The 19,012-nt window shown below is 44.1% G+C and overlaps 2 protein-coding genes across 3 annotated transcripts in view; one reads left to right on the top strand and one right to left on the bottom strand.

Annotated features, from left to right (window-relative positions):
* The window catches only part of DCAF4 (DDB1 and CUL4 associated factor 4), a 38,254-nt gene that overhangs the window by 14,926 nt on the left and 4,316 nt on the right, over positions 1 to 19,012 (top strand). The window lies entirely within an intron of this gene.
* The window catches only part of ZFYVE1 (zinc finger FYVE-type containing 1), a 29,973-nt gene continuing 21,246 nt past the window's right edge, over positions 10,286 to 19,012 (bottom strand). For both annotated transcript variants that reach the window (XM_068398207.1, XM_068398206.1), the window contains 8 exons: positions 17,355 to 17,461; positions 16,271 to 16,379; positions 15,595 to 15,692; positions 15,372 to 15,489; positions 14,837 to 15,007; positions 13,881 to 14,061; positions 13,272 to 13,385; positions 10,286 to 12,205 (listed from right to left, as the gene is read on the bottom strand). In XM_068398207.1, the coding sequence (XP_068254308.1) occupies positions 11,973 to 12,205; positions 13,272 to 13,385; positions 13,881 to 14,061; positions 14,837 to 15,007; positions 15,372 to 15,489; positions 15,595 to 15,692; positions 16,271 to 16,379; positions 17,355 to 17,461 (1,131 nt within the window). In that variant the 3' untranslated portion in view covers positions 10,286 to 11,972. The remainder of the gene's footprint in view (positions 12,206 to 13,271; positions 13,386 to 13,880; positions 14,062 to 14,836; positions 15,008 to 15,371; positions 15,490 to 15,594; positions 15,693 to 16,270; positions 16,380 to 17,354; positions 17,462 to 19,012) is intronic.

Raw genomic sequence — 19,012 nt, 5'->3', positions numbered from 1 at the left:
AGTCAGGACTTTTGCATACAGCGGTGCAGATGTTCAGCTGCAAAGTAGTAGCACCAGCTCACAGTAATTGGATGACACTGTATCTGTATTTGAGAACGATTATCATCCTGTGGTGCCTCATTACCTCCAGCTCCTTCCTGGTAACCAGTCTGGGTTGGACAAGGCCATCCTGCAGCTAGTGTATGTAGGAAGCACTGATGAGATCAGGAGCCTACAGGGGGTGAAGGCCCTCATGAACTAGGTGGGGCTAGTGATGGGCTTCACAGTAAAAAGAGACACTGCACTCAAGTTTTCCAGAATTCTTAGAAAAGGAGTGCAGGAACCACCTTTCTATCCTGGGATCCACTTAGAGCATTCAGATGTACAACTGTCATCAGAGATGCTACTTCCCAGGGGGTCTCGCCAGGCGAGCAGGTGAGCATACAAACAGGTTAGAATCACAGAATCAACCAGGTTGGAAGAGACCTCACGGATCATCGAGTCCAACCGTTGCCCTGACACCACCCTGTCAACTAGACCATGGCACTAAGTGCCATGTCCAGTCTTTTCTTAAACACATCCAGAGATGGTGACTCCACCACCTGCCTGGGCAGCCCATTCCAATGTCTAATGACCCTTTCTGAAAAGAAATTCTTCCTAATGTCCAACCTGAACCTCCCCTGGCGAAGCTTGAGGCTGTGTCCTCTTGTCCTATCGCTAGTTGCCCAGGAGAAGAGGCCAACTCCCACTTCACTACAACCTCCCTTCAGGTAGTTGTAGACTGCAATAAGGTCACCTCGGAGCCTCCTCTTCTCCAGGCTAAACAACCCCAGCTCCCTCAGCCGTTCCTCATAGGTCAGACCCTCCAGACCCTTCACCAGTTTGGTCGCCCTCCTCTGGACTCGCTCCAAGACCTCAACATCTTTCTTGAAGTGCGGGGCCCAGAACTGGACACAGTACTCAAGATGCGGCCTCACCAGTGCCGAGCAGAGAGGGACGATCACTTCCCTAGACCGGCTGGCTACACTATTCCTAATAGAGGCCAGGATGCCATTGGACTTCTTGGTCACCTGGGCACACTGCTGGCTCATGTTTAGCCGGCTGTCGATCAGCACCCCCAGGTCTCTTTCCACCAGGCCACTTTCTAACCACTCCTCCCCCAGCCTGTAGAGCTGCATGGGGTTGTTGTGGCCGAAGTGTAAGACCCGTCACTTGTTCTTGTTGAATCTCATGCTGTTGGTCTCAGCCCATCTATCTAACCTGTCCAAATCCCTCTGTAGGGCCTTCCTACCCTCCAGCAGATCGACACTCCCACCCAGCTTGGTGTCATCTGCAAATTTACTGAGGGTGCACTCAATCCCTACATCTAGATCATTTATAAAGATATTGAACACACCGGCCCCAGAACTGAGCCCTGGGGAACACCGCTAGTGACCGGCCGCCAGTTGGACTTTGCCCTATTCACCACCACTCTCTGGGCTCAGCCATCCAGCCAGTTTTTAACCCATTTAAGAGTCCACCCATCCAAGCCCCGGGCAGCCAGTTTGTCTAGGAGGATGCTGTGGGAGACAGTGTCAAATGCTTTACTGAAGTCTAGATAGACTACATCCACAGCCCTGCCCTCATCTACTAAGCGGGTCACTTTGTCATAGAAGGAGACCAGGTTGGTCGAGCAGGACCTGCCTTTCATGAATCCATGCTGGCTGGCCCCGATGCCCCGATTGTCCTGCATGTGCCGTGTAATGGCACTCAGGATGATCTGTTCCATCACCTTGCCTGGCACCGAGGTCAGGCTGACAGGCCTATAGTTCCCTGGATCGTCCTTCCGACCCTTCTTGTAGATGGGCATTACATTTGCTAATTTCCAGTCAGCTGGAACTTCTCCAGTTAACCAGGACTGCCGGTAGATAATCGAGAGTGGTTTGGCAAGTTTATTTGCCAGTTCCTTCATTACTCTGGGGTGAATCCCATCCGGGCCCATAGCCTTGTGGGTGTCCAACTGGCACAGCGGGTCACTAACAGTCTCCTCCTGGATCATGGGAGGTTCACACAGCCCCCCATCCCTAACTTCAGGCTCTGGGGGCCGAGTCTCCTGAGGACAACCGATCTTGACATTAAAGACCGAGGCAAAGAAGGCATTGAGCACCTCTGCCTTTTCCTCCTCCCCTGACACTACACTACCCTCCTCATTCAGCAAGTGGTGGAGGCTCTCCTTGACCCTCCTTTTGCTGTTAATGTATTTGTAGAAGCTTTTTTTGTTATCTTTGACTGTAGCAGCCAAATCAAGCTCTAATTGAGCTTTGGCCCTTCTAATCTTCTGCCTACACGACCTGGCCACGTCCCTATAGACCTCCCAAGTTACCTGACCCTTCTTCCAGAGCAAGTAGGCTCTCTTTTTTTCCTTAAGTTCTAGCCTAAGTTCTCTCTTTAACCAGGCCGGTCTTTTTCCCTGACGACTTGTCTTCCTACACACTGGGACAGCCTGCTCCTGAATATTTAGCAATTCCCTTTTGAAGCATGTCCAGCCTTCCTGGACTCCTTTGCCCTTCAGGACGGATTCCCAAGGGACTCGGTCCACCAGCCTCTTAAACAGGCTAAAGTCTGCCCACCGGAAATCTAAGGCAGGAGTTCTACTCTTGCCCCTCCTTACTTCCCCCACTATCGAAAACTCTAACATTTCATGGTCACTACTCCCAAGACGGCCACCGACCCTCACATCTCCCACTAGTCCTTCTCTGCTCACAAACAACAGGTCAAGCAGGGCCCCTCCTCTAGTGGGCTCATTGACCACTTGCATGAGGAAGTTGTCCTCCACACATTCGAGGAATCTCCTAGATTGCTTCCTCTCTGCCATGTTGTATTTCCAGCAGACATCCGGCAAGTTGAAGTCGCCCACGAGCACAAGGGCCGGTGACCGGGCGGCTTCTGACAGCCGCTTGTAAAACGCCTCGTCCGCCTACTCATCCTGGTTGGGTGGTCTATAACAGACTCCCACCGTAATGTCCGCCCTGCCGACCTTCCCCCTGATCTTCACCCATAAACATTCAACCTTGTCATCCTCACCATCATCTTCCTCAATTTCAACACAGTCTAAGCACTCCCTAACATATAGCGCTACCCCACCGCCTCTCCTGCTTCGCCTGCCCCTCTTAAAGAGCTTAATCACACCCTTGCTGCACAGCATGTTAAGATGGAGGCTGTGTCCAGCTGGATCAGAGAGATGGCTGTGTGGGAGAGATAGATAGGCTGGGTGTCTGCATTCCAAGTGCTTTCTGAAATCAGGTATAGGCTGCACATGTGCACAAAGATAAGTGTTGCTGGTGACTAGCTGTGGCCTATAGTTGGGAGTACTGTGTGCAGCATTCACACCTGGGATACTATCTGTGTCTTTATTGCAGAGGGGTGCAACAGTGCTGAGCATCCTGTGAAGGAAGGGGCTTGCAAGTCCCCATCAAAGCTTTTCTGCGTCACTAAATTGCATTCCAGGAATAAAAAGAACAGGGCTAATACCTGTCTCTTGGCTGCTTATCCCATTCACTCCACCATATCTTTTGAGCAGGCATAATTAATTTGTTTTCCAAGGCCCCTCCTGACTTTGCTGTGTGTTGTCCTGTGCCTGTAGTGTGCTCTCTGAAACCCTCCCGGGGTTCAGGGCCAACTGGCTCAAAGGGGCAGGGAAGGCATCATGTAGCAGAAACACATTTTCCAGCAGCAAAAGTAGAGCAGCAGTACTCCAGCAGAGTATCTGCTCTCCCTGTATAGGCAGAGGCAGGAGATAGGTAGGGGTAACTGTAGGTACGTTGAAGAGCTGTTGTAGTACTGCTACAGCCCAAAGGAGGTGAGGGATGCTCTGTTGCATAATCAGGCACAGCAGGGTACCAAGCAATCTTGTTCCTCCCCTCACAGAAAACCATCACCATTACTCTCCTAGGCATGCTACAAAGGTTTCTAGCTTTTTTTTATTTCTCGGCAGATATTATTATTCTTTTGTACCTAAAAGCTTTTGGACAGAGCAACCTATTTATGGAGGGATTGCACCCCACCACCTTCATCACGATGGGCCATCAGCTCCACTTCACCTCACACTGGTGTATGTGCAGGGAAAGCTCTTAGACTGTAACAGAGCAGAAGGAATACCTGCAGTTAAACAAGTGAGTTGGCAAAACTGTTCAATTGGTCACAAAATGTTTTTCCCAGAGAAGGAAAGGGCGAGCTGCAGCATGAGCACAGCATTGTTAACAGGGATGAGGCACTCAAGGTTGGGGCATGAGCTCTCTAAGAGCTCATCGAGGACTTGGTGTTGCAGCCAATTCATCCCTCTGCATCCCTGCTAGTTGCCTGAGCTCATTGAGCACACTTCATGAGTGTGTTTCTGGCTTGGCTTCCTCAAAAAGGAAGCATCAAAAGTACCCTGCGTTGCAGGCCCAATACAGGGAGATTCCCTTCACAAGACCAGTGCAAACCTGAGCATATCCTGTGTTTTTTTGTTTCCAATGCCCTCCTCTCCCCTTCCCTTCCATATTTCAAGTGACTTTGGATAAGAGCGAATTATTCAAATAAAGGTGCCAGGAAGGGTTGGCTCTACTAAAAGTCCTCTCTGTCCTGCAGGGTTCCACATTCATTTCTCCTGTCTTCTCACAACCTTCAGGCCTAAGCAATGTGCTGTTCTAGGAAACTGTTTCTCTCAGCAGCTCTTATTGCTCACCACACTCCAATGTTATGTGTGATGATGTCCTTCGCTTTCTTTCTATTTCTTTTACCCATTAATCTATATAAAAGACAATAGAGCAGGAAAACTCTCCTCTTGGGAGCAGTCTAATAACTTTACAGTGTGATTATATTCTGTATGAAATAGCTGTTGCAAGGGTAGTCAAGATGAAAGATGAATCCCAGCAAATTTTCAAAACGGTTTCTTCCCTGAGTATACATTCAAAACCCTCAAGCCTTTCTTGTATCCCATTACAGCCATCTCCCTTTTCCCCATAGGCAGATTGAGCTGTGAGCTTCCCCGATGCATCTGGCTTTAGCATTTCCCTGCAGAGCCTTCTTTTTCACACAAAGTGGAGTGGATGCTGCTCACAGCATACTCTGTGCTGCCCCTTCTTTCTACAGAACTTGCATATAAGGCCAAGGGTCATCTGTTCTCCTCAGATGGTAAATTTTGCAGGCTCTTCTCATTCCCTCTACTACCCTTGGATAACCAAGAGGCCAGTTTGGCTAGTATGGTCACTGATTCCTGGCTTGCTTTTCTTTTAAATTTGAGAAAATACTCTGCAATTTGCCTTGATTAGTTATGTTAATTTGGGACATTTTCTGTTGTATGCATAGTGATTAATACATGCAGCACAACTTTCAAAAGCATTTGCATTGACTTAGTTAATAACTTAATTTGGGACATTTTCTGTTGTATGCATAGTGATTAATACATGCAGCACAACTTTCAAAAGCATTTGCATTGACTTAGTTAATAACACATACTGCAACTAAGCATTTGTTCAGGAAGTAGAAATGTAGCTAACCCCATCCCACTGCAAACTCCTAATGTTACATCTGATAACCTACTAAAGAGTTGAGTTGGAACATACTTTATAGTGATATTCTTGCTAGTAAAGGTGTGGTTCAGACACTTGCAGGTAGCAAACCACAAGGATCATGAACTCCCTTAAATCAGAATTAATTCCAAAGTTTAAATTAGCATTTAAACTCTTCAGTGCTCTTAACTCCTGTAATGCCTGTTCTGCAAGAACAAGACCATGCAACAATCGTGCCCCATTACCGTGGGAAACACAAACTAGGAATTGTGGCAGAAAGGCATCTGACATAACTGAAGATAGTTTCTTTTCTTTGTTCCCTTTTAGGCAAAGCTCATAAAACAAAAGATACTCATTTGCTTTCTGTTGTTTTCAGGAGCCAAATGCACATACATGTCCCTGCAAACCCATTCACCCAACTAGTGCTTTTGCAGCCAACACTTCTAATTAAGCCTGCAAGAGCAGTATGAAAGGAGAGGGGAAGCAGGAAAAGAAGACAGGCAATTTGGCTTTAGTGACAAACAGCAAGCAGCCTGCTGGCAGTGGCTAAAGTATATTAAATCAACCATTTCGTTATGCAGCAATAGCTAGGACCCTAAGGCAGCTAAAAATAAGGAACTGCAGCACTCTTCCCCTCTGCTTACAGTATCAATATACTTTGTTTCTTTGCCTCAGCTTCTCAGCAAGTACTGAATCTAGTAGGAAACTTCAGAAAGGCCAAACCTGCACTCCAAGATAGGTTGCAGCATCCCTCATCCAGCAGGCACAATTTGTTTGGTCCCTTTTGCTCACTGGAGCAAGGCTCGGAGCGGACCACAAGGCTCTCCTCACTGATCAAAGTGCCAGTCCCTCCCATCAACACAATTGTTTCAGAAGCCGCAGAGTCTCACCCTTGTTCTGTTCCATATACCTTGCTTCTATTAGTCATCTCAACCCTGATTAAAAAGGCTCTTTCCACATAAAATCCTTTAGGTCACGTGAGGTTCTTAGACATAACAGGTAGAAACTTAAACTTCTACAGTTTTAACTTCAAGTGTCTAAAGCAGGGAAGGGATTTGCTTTTGGCTCTTCTGTCGTGGTGGGGGTTATATCTTTCTGTTGACCCTTGTCTACTGCAGTATGTGGCCTCATGGTCATTCCTCCTCTATTATCCTGATGGATACTGAAACTAAGCGGCTAAAAAAATCAATTTACTAGTCACAATTTCACTCTGGCATTTTTACATTTTTTAGCTTAATAGGGATCTATTCTAACAGTACTAGAAAATCAAGCATTCGTTGTGAGGAAATTCGAATTCAAACCAGAATGCATACATAGTCTTGAGATGTCCCCTTACAGTAGCTGCTTACATATACTGCATACTCTACATATACTGTGAGCTGAACCAAGCAGTCAATACCAACCCAAAGTACTTTTTAGACAGGGGTTCTGGAGAGAGGGGCTGGGGGTTGAAAGATGCTCGACCCGAGTGCTTACAGCACTTCACAAATTTGTTTCACGTTTCAAAAATGGAAGCCAAGGCACAAAGTTGATAAACCATTTTACGTAAAATATAATCAAGATCACCTGCCTTTTCTTGTTCAACCAACTTCTTTCCTATCTGCAGTTCTATTAATATCATGGTAGCTGTGAAGCACTCTGATGCCTTCCTGACATGTCATCATCTGTACATTATCATACGTACACCACTGCTTCTCTCCAGTGCTGCTGTCAAACTGCCTTTTAAGCAGAACCGGAAGGATTTAGCTAGCTTTTCAAAATGTCAGAAATCAGTGTGGTTCAAAATCTCCAGGCATTCTTGACAGAATTTCTGTAATGCCACAATTGAGACATTTCCTACGTGAGGACTTCTTTTATATATATATATATATATATATATATAAAGCTTGTATCTGTATTGCTTTATTTTTTGCTTCAATTATATCCAATAAAAATGAAGTTTAAAAGCTGAATGCACTTTAATTTTGGCTTAAGATCACTGACTAGCTGCCATTCTAGTTTAGCTTTGTCTTTGTCATATTATATTGTTGATTTTGAAAGCCTTCATAGTAAGTTTTTATTTATTTTGGCATTGCCATGATTTCATTGTTGATGTGCCTGCACTACGAACAAGAACATTTTATGACATACTACATGCTGTGACTGACAGAATATACATGTCAATATTGCTTTACCAAGAAAGAGTGCTCAGCTAAAGCAGGGAGCGGGGATGGGACACAGACAACAAAAACCAGACAGTTCTATCACTTGTCCAAATCACTCTCTGTTCTCAAATTACTGGCAGGCAAAGACATATCTGTTTCTGCCAGATTATTTTACAGCCATCAGCGATAAAAAAAATGCAAGGACAATGCCACAATATGTGGAGCTACAGTGACTGACAGCATCAGTTGACAATGAAACATGAAAACGAGAGGCTGAAAAATAAAGTGAGGTAGTAGTACTTACACCTCATTGGGCTGGTTATGCTGGAATCAAAAAGATAAGGAAGAGTGAAGTCTGTATGACCAGGTGGGAAGCCAGAGACCCTCAATGTTAAAGCCCAGGCTACCCAAAGCAACAGGGGCATTTGTGAATGTCTCAGCACAGCCACAGCAGACAGACACCTAGCATAAATGCAAGGGAGATCTAACATAAGGAGGTGTTTATTTCAACAAATAAACTCTTGTTGACATCAAAAGCTAGAGAGGGTTGCCATGTTTTCCAGAACACAACCAAAGGTCCAATTCACAAGTGACACAGACAGGAACATATGGAATACTTTGGCCAACTTCAGCAAGTGCAACGTCACCTGACAGGAACTGGGCAGGAGGATGAATGAGCAGGAAAACCAGCGTTAGGGGGCAGGGAAGTGAAAGACAAAGCAGTTTTTCTTGTGTAAGTAGCTACATGTTACAGCCTGCTGCTACCCTGACAATAGCTACGTGTTCCAGCCATGCTGATCTGCCATCTGTTTCCTTAGCTTCAAGTCTCAGGTGCAATGTGCACCTGGTATACATTTAAGCCAAGTTTGGCCTAAAGGTTTTGGGTAGGGAGTCTAACTAAAAGTGTGCACATCTACATGAAGCTCACATATATCTGCTTCACAGAAGGAGAGGAAAATCCCCATCACCTATTTGAAGGCAAATCTTTATGCTACCCACAATGGAAATAAATCCATCAGTATAGAGCACACATATCAGGCATTTTTTCCTCTACAAATCTAGGCTCATTTTGTGGTGCTTTGGGTGAGGAACTAGTTTTTCACTGGGGCACATCAGTTAATTCACATAATTCACATGATTCTTATTTTACTTGATGTTTTTCACAGCATTTCCTACTCAGAAGAGGTGCAGAGGCTGCTTGATCTGCCAATAATCATTCTGACATAATTTTTCTGGCAAGAGATTTACATCAAACAGTCAACTTCATTCTGTAACTCAGAACACGCTTTTGTCGTGCCACGTCTCAGACCACTTGAATTCATTATCTTACCAAGACAGGATGCTGATTTTAACTACCGAAATGTTAACGTTACAGTGAACTTCAGTTGATTCAAAGGCTGCAGGAAAACCATTGCAGGGGAGCAGGGAAGTGAAAGACAGCAGTTTTTCTTGTGCAAGGAGCTACAAAGGACACACTATCATCTTGACCAACTGCAATTTCATGTAATTAATTAATTTGTCTTCGGTAAAACACACATAGTGATTTTCTCAAAATTTCCTGGAAAACAGCCCCCTCCTATTCTTGCCCTTGTAAATAAGACTTTTTTTGCACAGGAGCTGCATTAGTCTCAGAGTTCTCTCACAACTGCCATTATGAAACACACACAGTCTGGGCTTTTGCAGAGCTCCAGCAAGGTTGCTGTTAACTGCAAACAGGTTTTGCAGACTCCTTCTGGTTAGATGCTACCACTACCCCTGCACATGAAGCACCTCTCCTAAGAGTTTAGGAATAAAACTCTCAGAGGTTTCTACTGCTAGGATTAACCCTTGTCTTCAATCCTAGCTCACCCCAAGCACAAGATGCTCCCATGTTAACTTGCTTTAGTGACTTTTTTTTCAGGATTTCTATTTCCTTTTTCCATTTAAGTTTCCTGTAGAGCTTTCTGTCCACAGACATTGTTTAGAGCCCTTTTGTTTATTGAATCCTAATGTGTTAATACCAAATAGCATTGGGCTTTGCTAAAATATGCATCTATGCCCTTTAAATAGCTAATCCATTTAATAACCATATTCTATACTCTGCGTACTCACAGCACCCAATGCTATCAGAAAAAATAAAAGCTCTTGTATACAGAAAACAGCAGTGAACTTAAACCTTACAGATATATTTTTTTTTTCATTTTGGAAAACAAAGAACCCAAATAATTCTCTCAACATTGTCCAGAAAGAGTAACACCAAGCCTGCTGCAGTTTAAGCACCACATAAGATTTTGCTTTGTTGAGCAACAGCATAAAAGATTCAGCTCCAGGAGAATCAGTCAAGAATGTACTCTGCATATTGACAGGCTGCTAAGTTACTAAAATCGCATATATACTAAAAATGTTTAGAGAATATTTTCTCTTTGCTTGAGTAGTAATTCTGGCTGTGACAAGGGAAAAAAAAAAAAGATTTTATACAAGGAATGTCATGGCTGCTTTCTCTTTGTGCATTAACATGGTAGTAAAGCTACATGCATAAACGCCACACAGGGCACAGCCTACAAACCAAGAACACATTGCTCACCCATTAAAAAAATAATACTTTGAAGCACAGAATTAAGCTGGATGTGTACAATGTCTTTTAAGAGAGGATTTCTACCTACTCGTGCCCTCCCTTGGGCAACTGTCGGTTTATGGCAGACTTTGCTTACAAAAATATTAGACAGTCCCCAGTAAACTTGGCCAGTACTGAAGGTGTCCTGGAACATCTTCCAAGTCTACTTCCATGTAGTTGCAAAGCAGCAATCACTGTGTAAGTGTGTTCTTTCAGAGACAAAGTGAGAACCACTTGTTACAAGGAAAAAGTCAGTACACTTGTTCAGAAGATAAAGTCTTTTATAGCAGTTAATTTAATAGTACAGTCCAGAAACAGGGTGTTGGGCACTCATCTACACAAGAGCACATTTAATAAGCTGGGGAAAAATACCACAGTTCCAGGACATTGCATCAAACTCCAGGCACTCCAAGAGGAGACAACTCTCAGGTGGTGGAAGAATTCTTGTCTATGTAAGCCAAGAAGGGAGAATTTTAGGCAGTTCAATCCACAATGGTCTCTTACTTCTTATAACTGGAACCACAAATCCACAGTACAAGACAGTATTAGTTAGGTTAAGCGGTGCTTTTGATAATAAAATCATTGAATTCATTGCAGTCCTTTAATAAAAGGATGAAGTCCAGTGAGTGCCAGTTGCTAGAAGCAAAGAAGAAAGGTTCCCATTTTCCAGGTGGATTTGTAAGTTCATATTATTAGGAAAAAGATAAGTCAAATCTGTGCAGTTTCTATGCAACCACATCTGAGAACACGTGAGAGGCTCCAGAGACTCCAGGATCGCTTAAAAAGTAGGGGAAAAGAAAAGTCATCACAACCCAACAACTCAAACTTCATATTTCAGAACTGCCTACATAACTGGTTCTCTTGTTCTGCTCTGGACAAAACTTTTTAACTGCAACAAGCTGGCAGAGAAACTTGAAAACCTGAGTATATGAGAACATTATCAGGGAGAGCAAGACCCTGCTACCTTTTGATCTGGTATTGAAGTTGAAATGGCAAAATCAGAATGCTTTGCCTTGTGCCATATGATTTGCTTCACCTTTCAGAGCTCTACTGGTCTCTGCCAGGGGGTCTGTTTCAACTTGAAACATCTTGCACTGCAAGACCACTGCTTATATCACAGTTCAAACAAACTTGCTAATTAATCTGGGTTTAATCTTCCACGGCCAGAAGTACAGCACCTCCAGATGTAGGGTTGGTTGAATTACCACGTGTAATTCATAGACCAACACTGGAGATTTCCTGGCAGCACAGAGTCCAAACCTTCCTCACAGGACACCATGATCAGCAAGACATTCCAAAAGAAGAATCAGAAGGCCATAAGTCTGATCCAACATAGTAAGGAACACCACCATCCGTCATTTGAACTAGGAATACTCAAAAGCTTCATTAGCCAACCGCGTTCTTAATACACTAAATTATACACAGACAGATATATATATACATAGATATATATTTTTTTTTAATTGGAATAAAATACACTGGATTTTGGTTTGCTCATTTACAAGGGAGCTCCCTCCCTTCCCCAGTTAATTTGAAATTAAAACCTAGAGGCTGAATGTAAGCTCATTCCCAGCGTTCCAAGATGGATATAACATGAGAGGAGGCCAGAAACTGGAAACATGCACTCTGGCTGCAACAGGTTAAGAGGTGAAAGGGAGACCAGATATTTTCATTTGTAACCCTGAGAACATAAGGAATTGGAAAGATCTGGAGAAGAGCCTGGGGTTAAAGGTCACCAGGCTTTTTATTGCAGTTAAAGCAAACTCGGACTGGGTGATCCCATCCACGAGAGGGAACCGCTCTGCGGTCATGTGAGCATTCATCACAGAATCCCTGGCCACAGGCCCGACAGTGGTGTTTGGAGAGTTTGATACTGAATTCCTTCCGGCAGTTGTGGCAGTGCAGGATTTCATGGTCTGGTACCCAGTATGCAGGTCGGGCAGCATCTTTTACCAGACCTATGGGGGAAGTAAGGTGGGGGAATGAGAAAAACGGAGAAGAAAATAATCTGTGAACATGAGCATGTCAAGAATGTACTCCAGTGGAAGTACTCACACACTGCAAGTCATACCACTACCATTAAGGGAAAGAAGACCTACTGACAAAATATTTCAGTGCAAAGGGTAGCCACTTAGGCCATTCTACCATTCTCCCACATTCTGCCTCTCTTCAAAGGGATAGATTGTTTCTCCTCAAATGGTGGCATCTTCCCTTACTCAGACTCTTCCAGAGATGCAGACACATGCTTTTCCCTACCTTCAGTTTCAGCTGTGGCCAAAAAAACACAGTCACCAAACCAAGCATTCAGAAACACATGTACTGTCTGAACTGAGAAAGGGATTTATTCTTCCTTTCATTGAGTCAGACACAAACACCCACAAGGGTGATGGCAGGACATGCTGTAGGCAAAGCAGTGGAACGATGATCTGCACAATGAGTAGGAAGTCAGGTCCAACAACAGAAGATTCAAATGTGAAGCGTTTGCTGACATACCTGAACTGCTACCCAGCACATAAAAGAGCAGCAAACTTTCACTGTACTAAGCTCACCATTAAAGATCACATTACTGATCACTTTCCCCTCATTACCAACCTGGACAGCTTCAGATTCTCAGCCCTCCCTTGCAGAAGTACCAAGTGCCAGCAGTATTCATGACCACACTTAAAAGGCACTCAGCATCTCTGGAAGAAAACCAAACCTAATAAAATGCTTCCTAATTGGCCAGTCTTTAGGGAACTCCAGCTGGCAGGTCACTGCAGTGATGCATCAGGGGAGCATGAGTTACTCAGCTTGGTGCACACAGACTTGCACAAGAGGGAGAAAAGAGAAGGTATAAACTGCAGAAATAATGTGCTGAAAACCAAGCGAGAGAGGTGCAGGGGGCTGTAGAACTCTCAACCAACGGTGGTATCATAGCGGAGGTGTCAGCCTGTCACACAAGCTTCAAGTTTAATCAAAAGTTTTGCTCTGTGAAAACAAAAATGCCTCTAGACAAAAAATCCACCAGAATAGAATGGAGCTCACCTAAGGGAATGTCCATGGCTGTCACCACTGCTCCAAGAGTGTTCTGCACAGCTTCCCCCACCTTCCTGGCAATAAGTGTCCCTCCTTCCTCATCTGAAGGCAGCTCAGCTACATCTGCATGACACAAGAGTAAAGGGCTCAACACCTAAGTCCAGCACAATTTCTGCCAAGTTTCAGTTAATTTACATTAGCAAAAACCAGCAGCAAATGAAAAGGCAGCTTGGAGCCTCTCCTCAGCCTTTATATCCCACATCCCCAATCTTGGATTGCAGAGTTTTCACTTTCATTTCAGCAACGATGGATAAAAAACACAGTCTGCTGAAACAGCAGCATCCCTGCTCACCATCAGCAGGTGCCAGAAAAATAAAGATCCAATTAGAAAATAATTTTGTCAGGGGATCAGATATCTGGTAGCTCGTTGCAAGGGTCATCTTCCTGCCAAAAGACATTGAGCTCTTCAGCTTCCCTACTAAGAATTCTGTGCCAAAGCCCAGTTTGAACAACACTGTCTACACCCAATGGGAATGGTTGTGACCCAGAAGCCAGGGACAAAGACTTCAGACTAACTATTGCCCAGGGATAATTCTGTCACAATCAACTCAAAATTACCTAACTGGATGCCCCTGTTTTCATAGCAGTTGTCACACACACGCACTGGTGCTGGTCCCCAGCCTCGCTCAGGCACTGGACGGGTCTTGGAAGAACAGCCATCACAGAAGCCCTCTCCGCAGGCCCGGCAGTGATGTTTAGTGTCGTTATCTTTAAAAGTCGTGTTGCACTTATTACAACTCTAATCAGAACAACATGGAAAGAAAAACTGTTAGTTTGATCTTCCTGAATAGAAAAATAGAGAGCAGAATCCCAGGATGGCAAGACTCAGACTGAGATTGTGAAAAACACAGTTACACCCAAGACTTGGGTGCTACCAGTCCCATAACTTTACCCTAGGGAAGCAATTCAGACAGGTAGATGTACAGTGGTCAAGCCAATAGATCGCTATGATCCCTTCATTCACAATCACAAATAATTACATCCTCATCGTGCAGGGTTGAATGGTGGGTATTTGATCTTTGGGGGTAAGAATTCAGAAGGCAGTTTTCATTGAAAAACTATCTGTTTCCTGCAAGACACGGCAAATCCTTTTCTAGTTGAATTGTTGGGACAGCTTTTTGCATCTGGTATGAAACCAGAGTTTAATCTCTGCACCTATGAAAATAGTACGACCAGCTGCAGTAGACAGATTTAAGATGTTGATTCTTTACTTTGAAGAGCAAGTTCACGCAAGCCAGGATTTTTTGTGATACTGCTGGGAGAGGAGGTCACAAAAAGCAGAGGGGAAACAGTCTCTTTAGCAGGGCTGGGCAGAGTCTCTGTTCATACTTTCTCTGTCAGAGTCAAAAATGGGAAGAGCTGAAAGCATTTCAGTTTTCTTACAATTGTAGGAGAAGGACTTGCTGAAATAAACCAAGAAGCATTTGAAATCTGTAAAATACTATATTACTTAAAGGGTGAGGAAAAAGGTTTTTAGCTATGCAAAGCTCTTCTCTACTGCAGCTGCTATTTACCAGGATCTGAGAGTTGGGTCTCCAGTAAGCTGGGGCAATCTGGTCTGTCAGCCAGGAAGTCACAGCTTTTGTGGGTCCCAGGCTAAGTTCAGATACTGATTGTGCCATGAAATTCATCCCATCCAATAAACGCTGGGCTGCATTGTTGTTGTCTTTCAGAAATCCATCAGTCTGGAATGAAATGGATATTCATTTGAGAATAAAAACAGGGAAACCTGATGGTTTTTAGAAGCAGATGGCTCTGTGACCCACTGCTCCTGTTAAACTGGAGGGCAAGCATGAGAAAAATGCTTTGAAACATGGGTAGGTTTTAATGGTGTATCATTCACACAAAGTGTTCACAAACTGGCAACTTAGCCATTTCAAGATAGCCAAAAGATGACTGAAAATCCTTGCAAAGGTTCTTTTAAACAGCAGAGTCAGGAAGTGGCTCTAATAAAAGCAAATCCATTCTCTCCGTCAACGTCCAGAAGAACCAGCATAAACACGTGCATGGCTGCACATATACACAAGACTATCCAGGAACCAGACTTACCCCTGGCCAGACGTGCTCAATTTCTGTCCTCACTACAGTGTTCACAGGATCTTGGTTGCCAAACCAGTACTGTCGGCTGCGGTACACCACCCCACAGTTGGGACACTCAATCACGTATCTGCAGAAGAGGAAGACAGGTTACCTCAGTGAGATACTGTAAGTCCAGTGCACCACGCAGTGTAGAGGCAACAGAGAGCAGACAGATCTTAGCTGCAGTACTCACCCCGACCAGGCATACTTGGCAAGGCCCAACCAAGGGGAGTCAGTGGAAGCAGAGGTTTTTGGCACCACACTGACCTCCATCCCTCGTTCGTAACAGGCCTATAACACAAAGGCTCAATTAAAACTGCATTCTTGGGAATCTCAGACTCCAGGTCTTGCAGCTGTTTGGCCACATAAAGTATATAATTGGCATACAGTGGTCTCCACAGCAAAGGAGAACATTCATCAGAAACGATTTAAAAACAAAACAAAACCAAACCCACTATCAATGATGACATCAGGGAAATATTTTTACAACAATAAAAACCATGATGGTAGCTGAAAATTTTCCTGTGTCCTGCATGCATCCTTCAGAAAAATTGGCTGATACCAAGCAAAGGGCATAAGCAAATAAGAAGAGTAACCACATCAAATGTGTAGAAGGTCAACATCACGCAGGCTGAGAGCAGCTGGGTTCACAATTCAGCTAGCAAATGACACATAGCATATAGAGCTGATGGCCTCTCCAAGCAAAAACACAAGTTCAATGGGGATCAATTTCTCTTGTCAAGGCCATGAGCACTTCTCCCATTTGAAAAAAAGGCAAGAAGATAGGCACATGCCTGTGATACTCCTCATTTATTGGGCTGTCCTTTCCTTCTCCATTCTTCAGACCTTGTCCTTGTGTCACTACTCACCTTGCAAGTGTAGACTCTGTTATCATACTGGTGAGAATATCTGCATCGACTTTTGGATTCATGAGGAACTCCTTCCTTTGCATGGTTCATGCTCTTCTTACAGCCACACCTGAGTATGCAAAAGCAAACCATGAGCTGATGCTGTTAGATATGGGACAGATGTCACCAAGAGTTCATTTATGTTACTATCATGCATTTGTATAGACGACGTAACCCCAAACCATTTTCACAACTGTACATACAGCAATTACATCATCTATCATTGAAAGGCGGGCCCTTTGGAAGGAGGCGCAGCAACTGTTTCACAGTACAAAGCACCATGACAGAACGGTTCAGTACAGAAAACTATCACTGTAGCCACTTTAAATTTCACAGAGAATTTCAGGAAGGACTGACCAAGTTTGGAAATTGACCAGGACAGAGTTAACGCTGCAGCCTTTGCAAGCAGCTGCTAGAAATTCTCTAATGAGCATAAAAGAGCCGGAACATAGCATTGTATCACATTTGAGAGAAAATGTTTCCAGAAGCATAATCAGCCATCAAAACACACTGCTACAGTACCTGACAGACTCAGAGCACTGGCTGCCATGTACTGCCCTTCCAGGCTCAATCTCTGGGCTCTTCCCAGAGAGCTACAAGCGAAGCTCTAATCAAACCTGGGGCTCCACTTAGATCTAGTCAATGAACACAGCCCAGGCCCATGATGATGTCTGCTTTAGGATTGTTTATACTGTTTAGGTAACAAAAATGGCAGGAAAAATCATCGTAGGAAATTTCAGGGGATTTCTTTAGACACTCCTTTCTTCCTGCCCTCTATGCACTGGGGAAAAGATACAGGCAGAACAGGTTTGTAGCCATACACAAAAATGGAGTAGGCAAAGACCAGCATCCAGCTGGGATACGGCAATAACAGCCGTCCAATTCAAGTTAAGAGTTGAATTTCAAGCAAATTCTGCCTGGAAGTACTACCTGATGGTAGGTGATGTCAGTTGTCAAGATGTCACAGAAACTTTACGTTCTGTGGCTGCAGACCAGGGCGGCACTATCTTCTAGAAGGATGAGGGTAGATTTCTCTTCTACTTACCCACAGCTGAGGCACACAGAGGAGCATGTGAAATATTCATCTGGAAAGAAAGAGCTGTGAGCCATCTGGTCATCAGGGATCTCCCCACTGAACCGGTCACTTAAAGCCTGTGAAACAGAAAAGAATGAGCTGGTAAGGCACTGAGAGCAATGCAGACATTTTATGAAAGCATCTGCAAGCAAAAGCATGGGTTCCTCTACTGGAGGGAGAGGCAGAGAGAGAGTATGAAGCTAACAAATAATGTCTTACTAACCTGGAAACCAAGACAAGGGTTAGAAGCCAAGCAAGAAGAGAATCTTGCACTTCTATGGAAGTGACCTGAATACTTGTAAGATATTTACTCTTCTCCTCTCCTCCTGCCCCTACTTTGAATTTTATAGCAGAAATGGGTGGTAGAAGATTGCATCCACTTCTGTGCATACAACCCATGCCTAAAATAGCAGGGTGCTTGCTAAAAGGGCTTTGCATTCTGGAAACCTCCAGAAGAAAACTCAAAGAGTCATTTCCCACAGTACATGAGCACATATTCTTTGCCCCTCAGCTCAGAAAGCACTGCCCTGAGCTTTCCTCTGGCCCCTTGAACAATTGCTCTCTCTGGTGAAATTGCAAGACTGAGACAAAGGGATTTGTTCCCTTTCCTGGGAGCATCTGTTCTCCGATTAAGTCAGTCCTTAGCCTGGGCACACTTAACTTTTTCAGTTCTTTTGGGTGTTACGTTAAAAAAAGTAAGCACTGGAACAAAGCAGATGGTTAGGGTTTTTCGTGATAGAGATCTTCAAAGGCATAAGGTCTAACTGAAACTCTTTCTACAGTTAAGGTAACTATAGTGGCTGCCTTTCTCTTCCTCCCTCTCCTCTCCCAGGGAGTGTGTGGGGAGGAAGCATCTCTGCTGTCTAACAAGGGTTGACTGCATATACACACAGACATACATATATCCCTGCCACAGCTTCTCTCAGATAAGATCTCTACTTCGATATCCGATTTCACATAATTTCAAGGAAATTATCTTTAAGATATCTTTTAAGCTTGACTGATACTGGCCAATGGATTCAAAAAGTTAGAGGAGACAGACATAGATCTCTAGCAAGCCTTGTGTCCTCAGGAAGTGATGCAAAAAATGTTAATTTGTAGTCAGCAGTGATCTGAACACAGTAACCGCTTTACTGGACATGAATTTAAGTATACTAGCAGCTATATGTGAAACTGCATTACATGATTATTGCAATGAAGTCCTATAAATTAAACTGGAATTAACCACTCCAGCTGTTTTCCCCTTGCTACCTGTCTGCTCTCTAATGCAAGGAACTGTGTACATGTCACCCTGACACTTCCTTCTCTGCTTCAGCTACCCCAAATACAGAGCAGCTAGAATTATCTGTTCCAACAGCTGTGACTAACATCAGAAAAGACTGCTAACACTACCTGCTTCTGCAGATATGCTCCAGCTATGCCCACCCCTCCCTGATGACAGCTGTGCTCTTCCGGCCAATGAAAATATGATGCTAATCACATAGTGGTGGCAATGTGTGGAAACTTGTAGGACAGACTGCAAATTTGAAGATCCAAAAATCCCTCTGACATCTGAGCAAGGTGAACCTTCTAAGAAAATCACTAGCAGCAATCTTCAATTCCTTTTCATCAGCCTTCTGATCTGATGC

Source organism: Nyctibius grandis, chromosome 4 (assembly GCF_013368605.1).
Source record: "Nyctibius grandis isolate bNycGra1 chromosome 4, bNycGra1.pri, whole genome shotgun sequence".
NCBI classification, from domain to species: Eukaryota; Metazoa; Chordata; class Aves; order Nyctibiiformes; family Nyctibiidae; genus Nyctibius; species Nyctibius grandis.
This window is presented reverse-complemented; position numbering and strand designations above follow the sequence as displayed.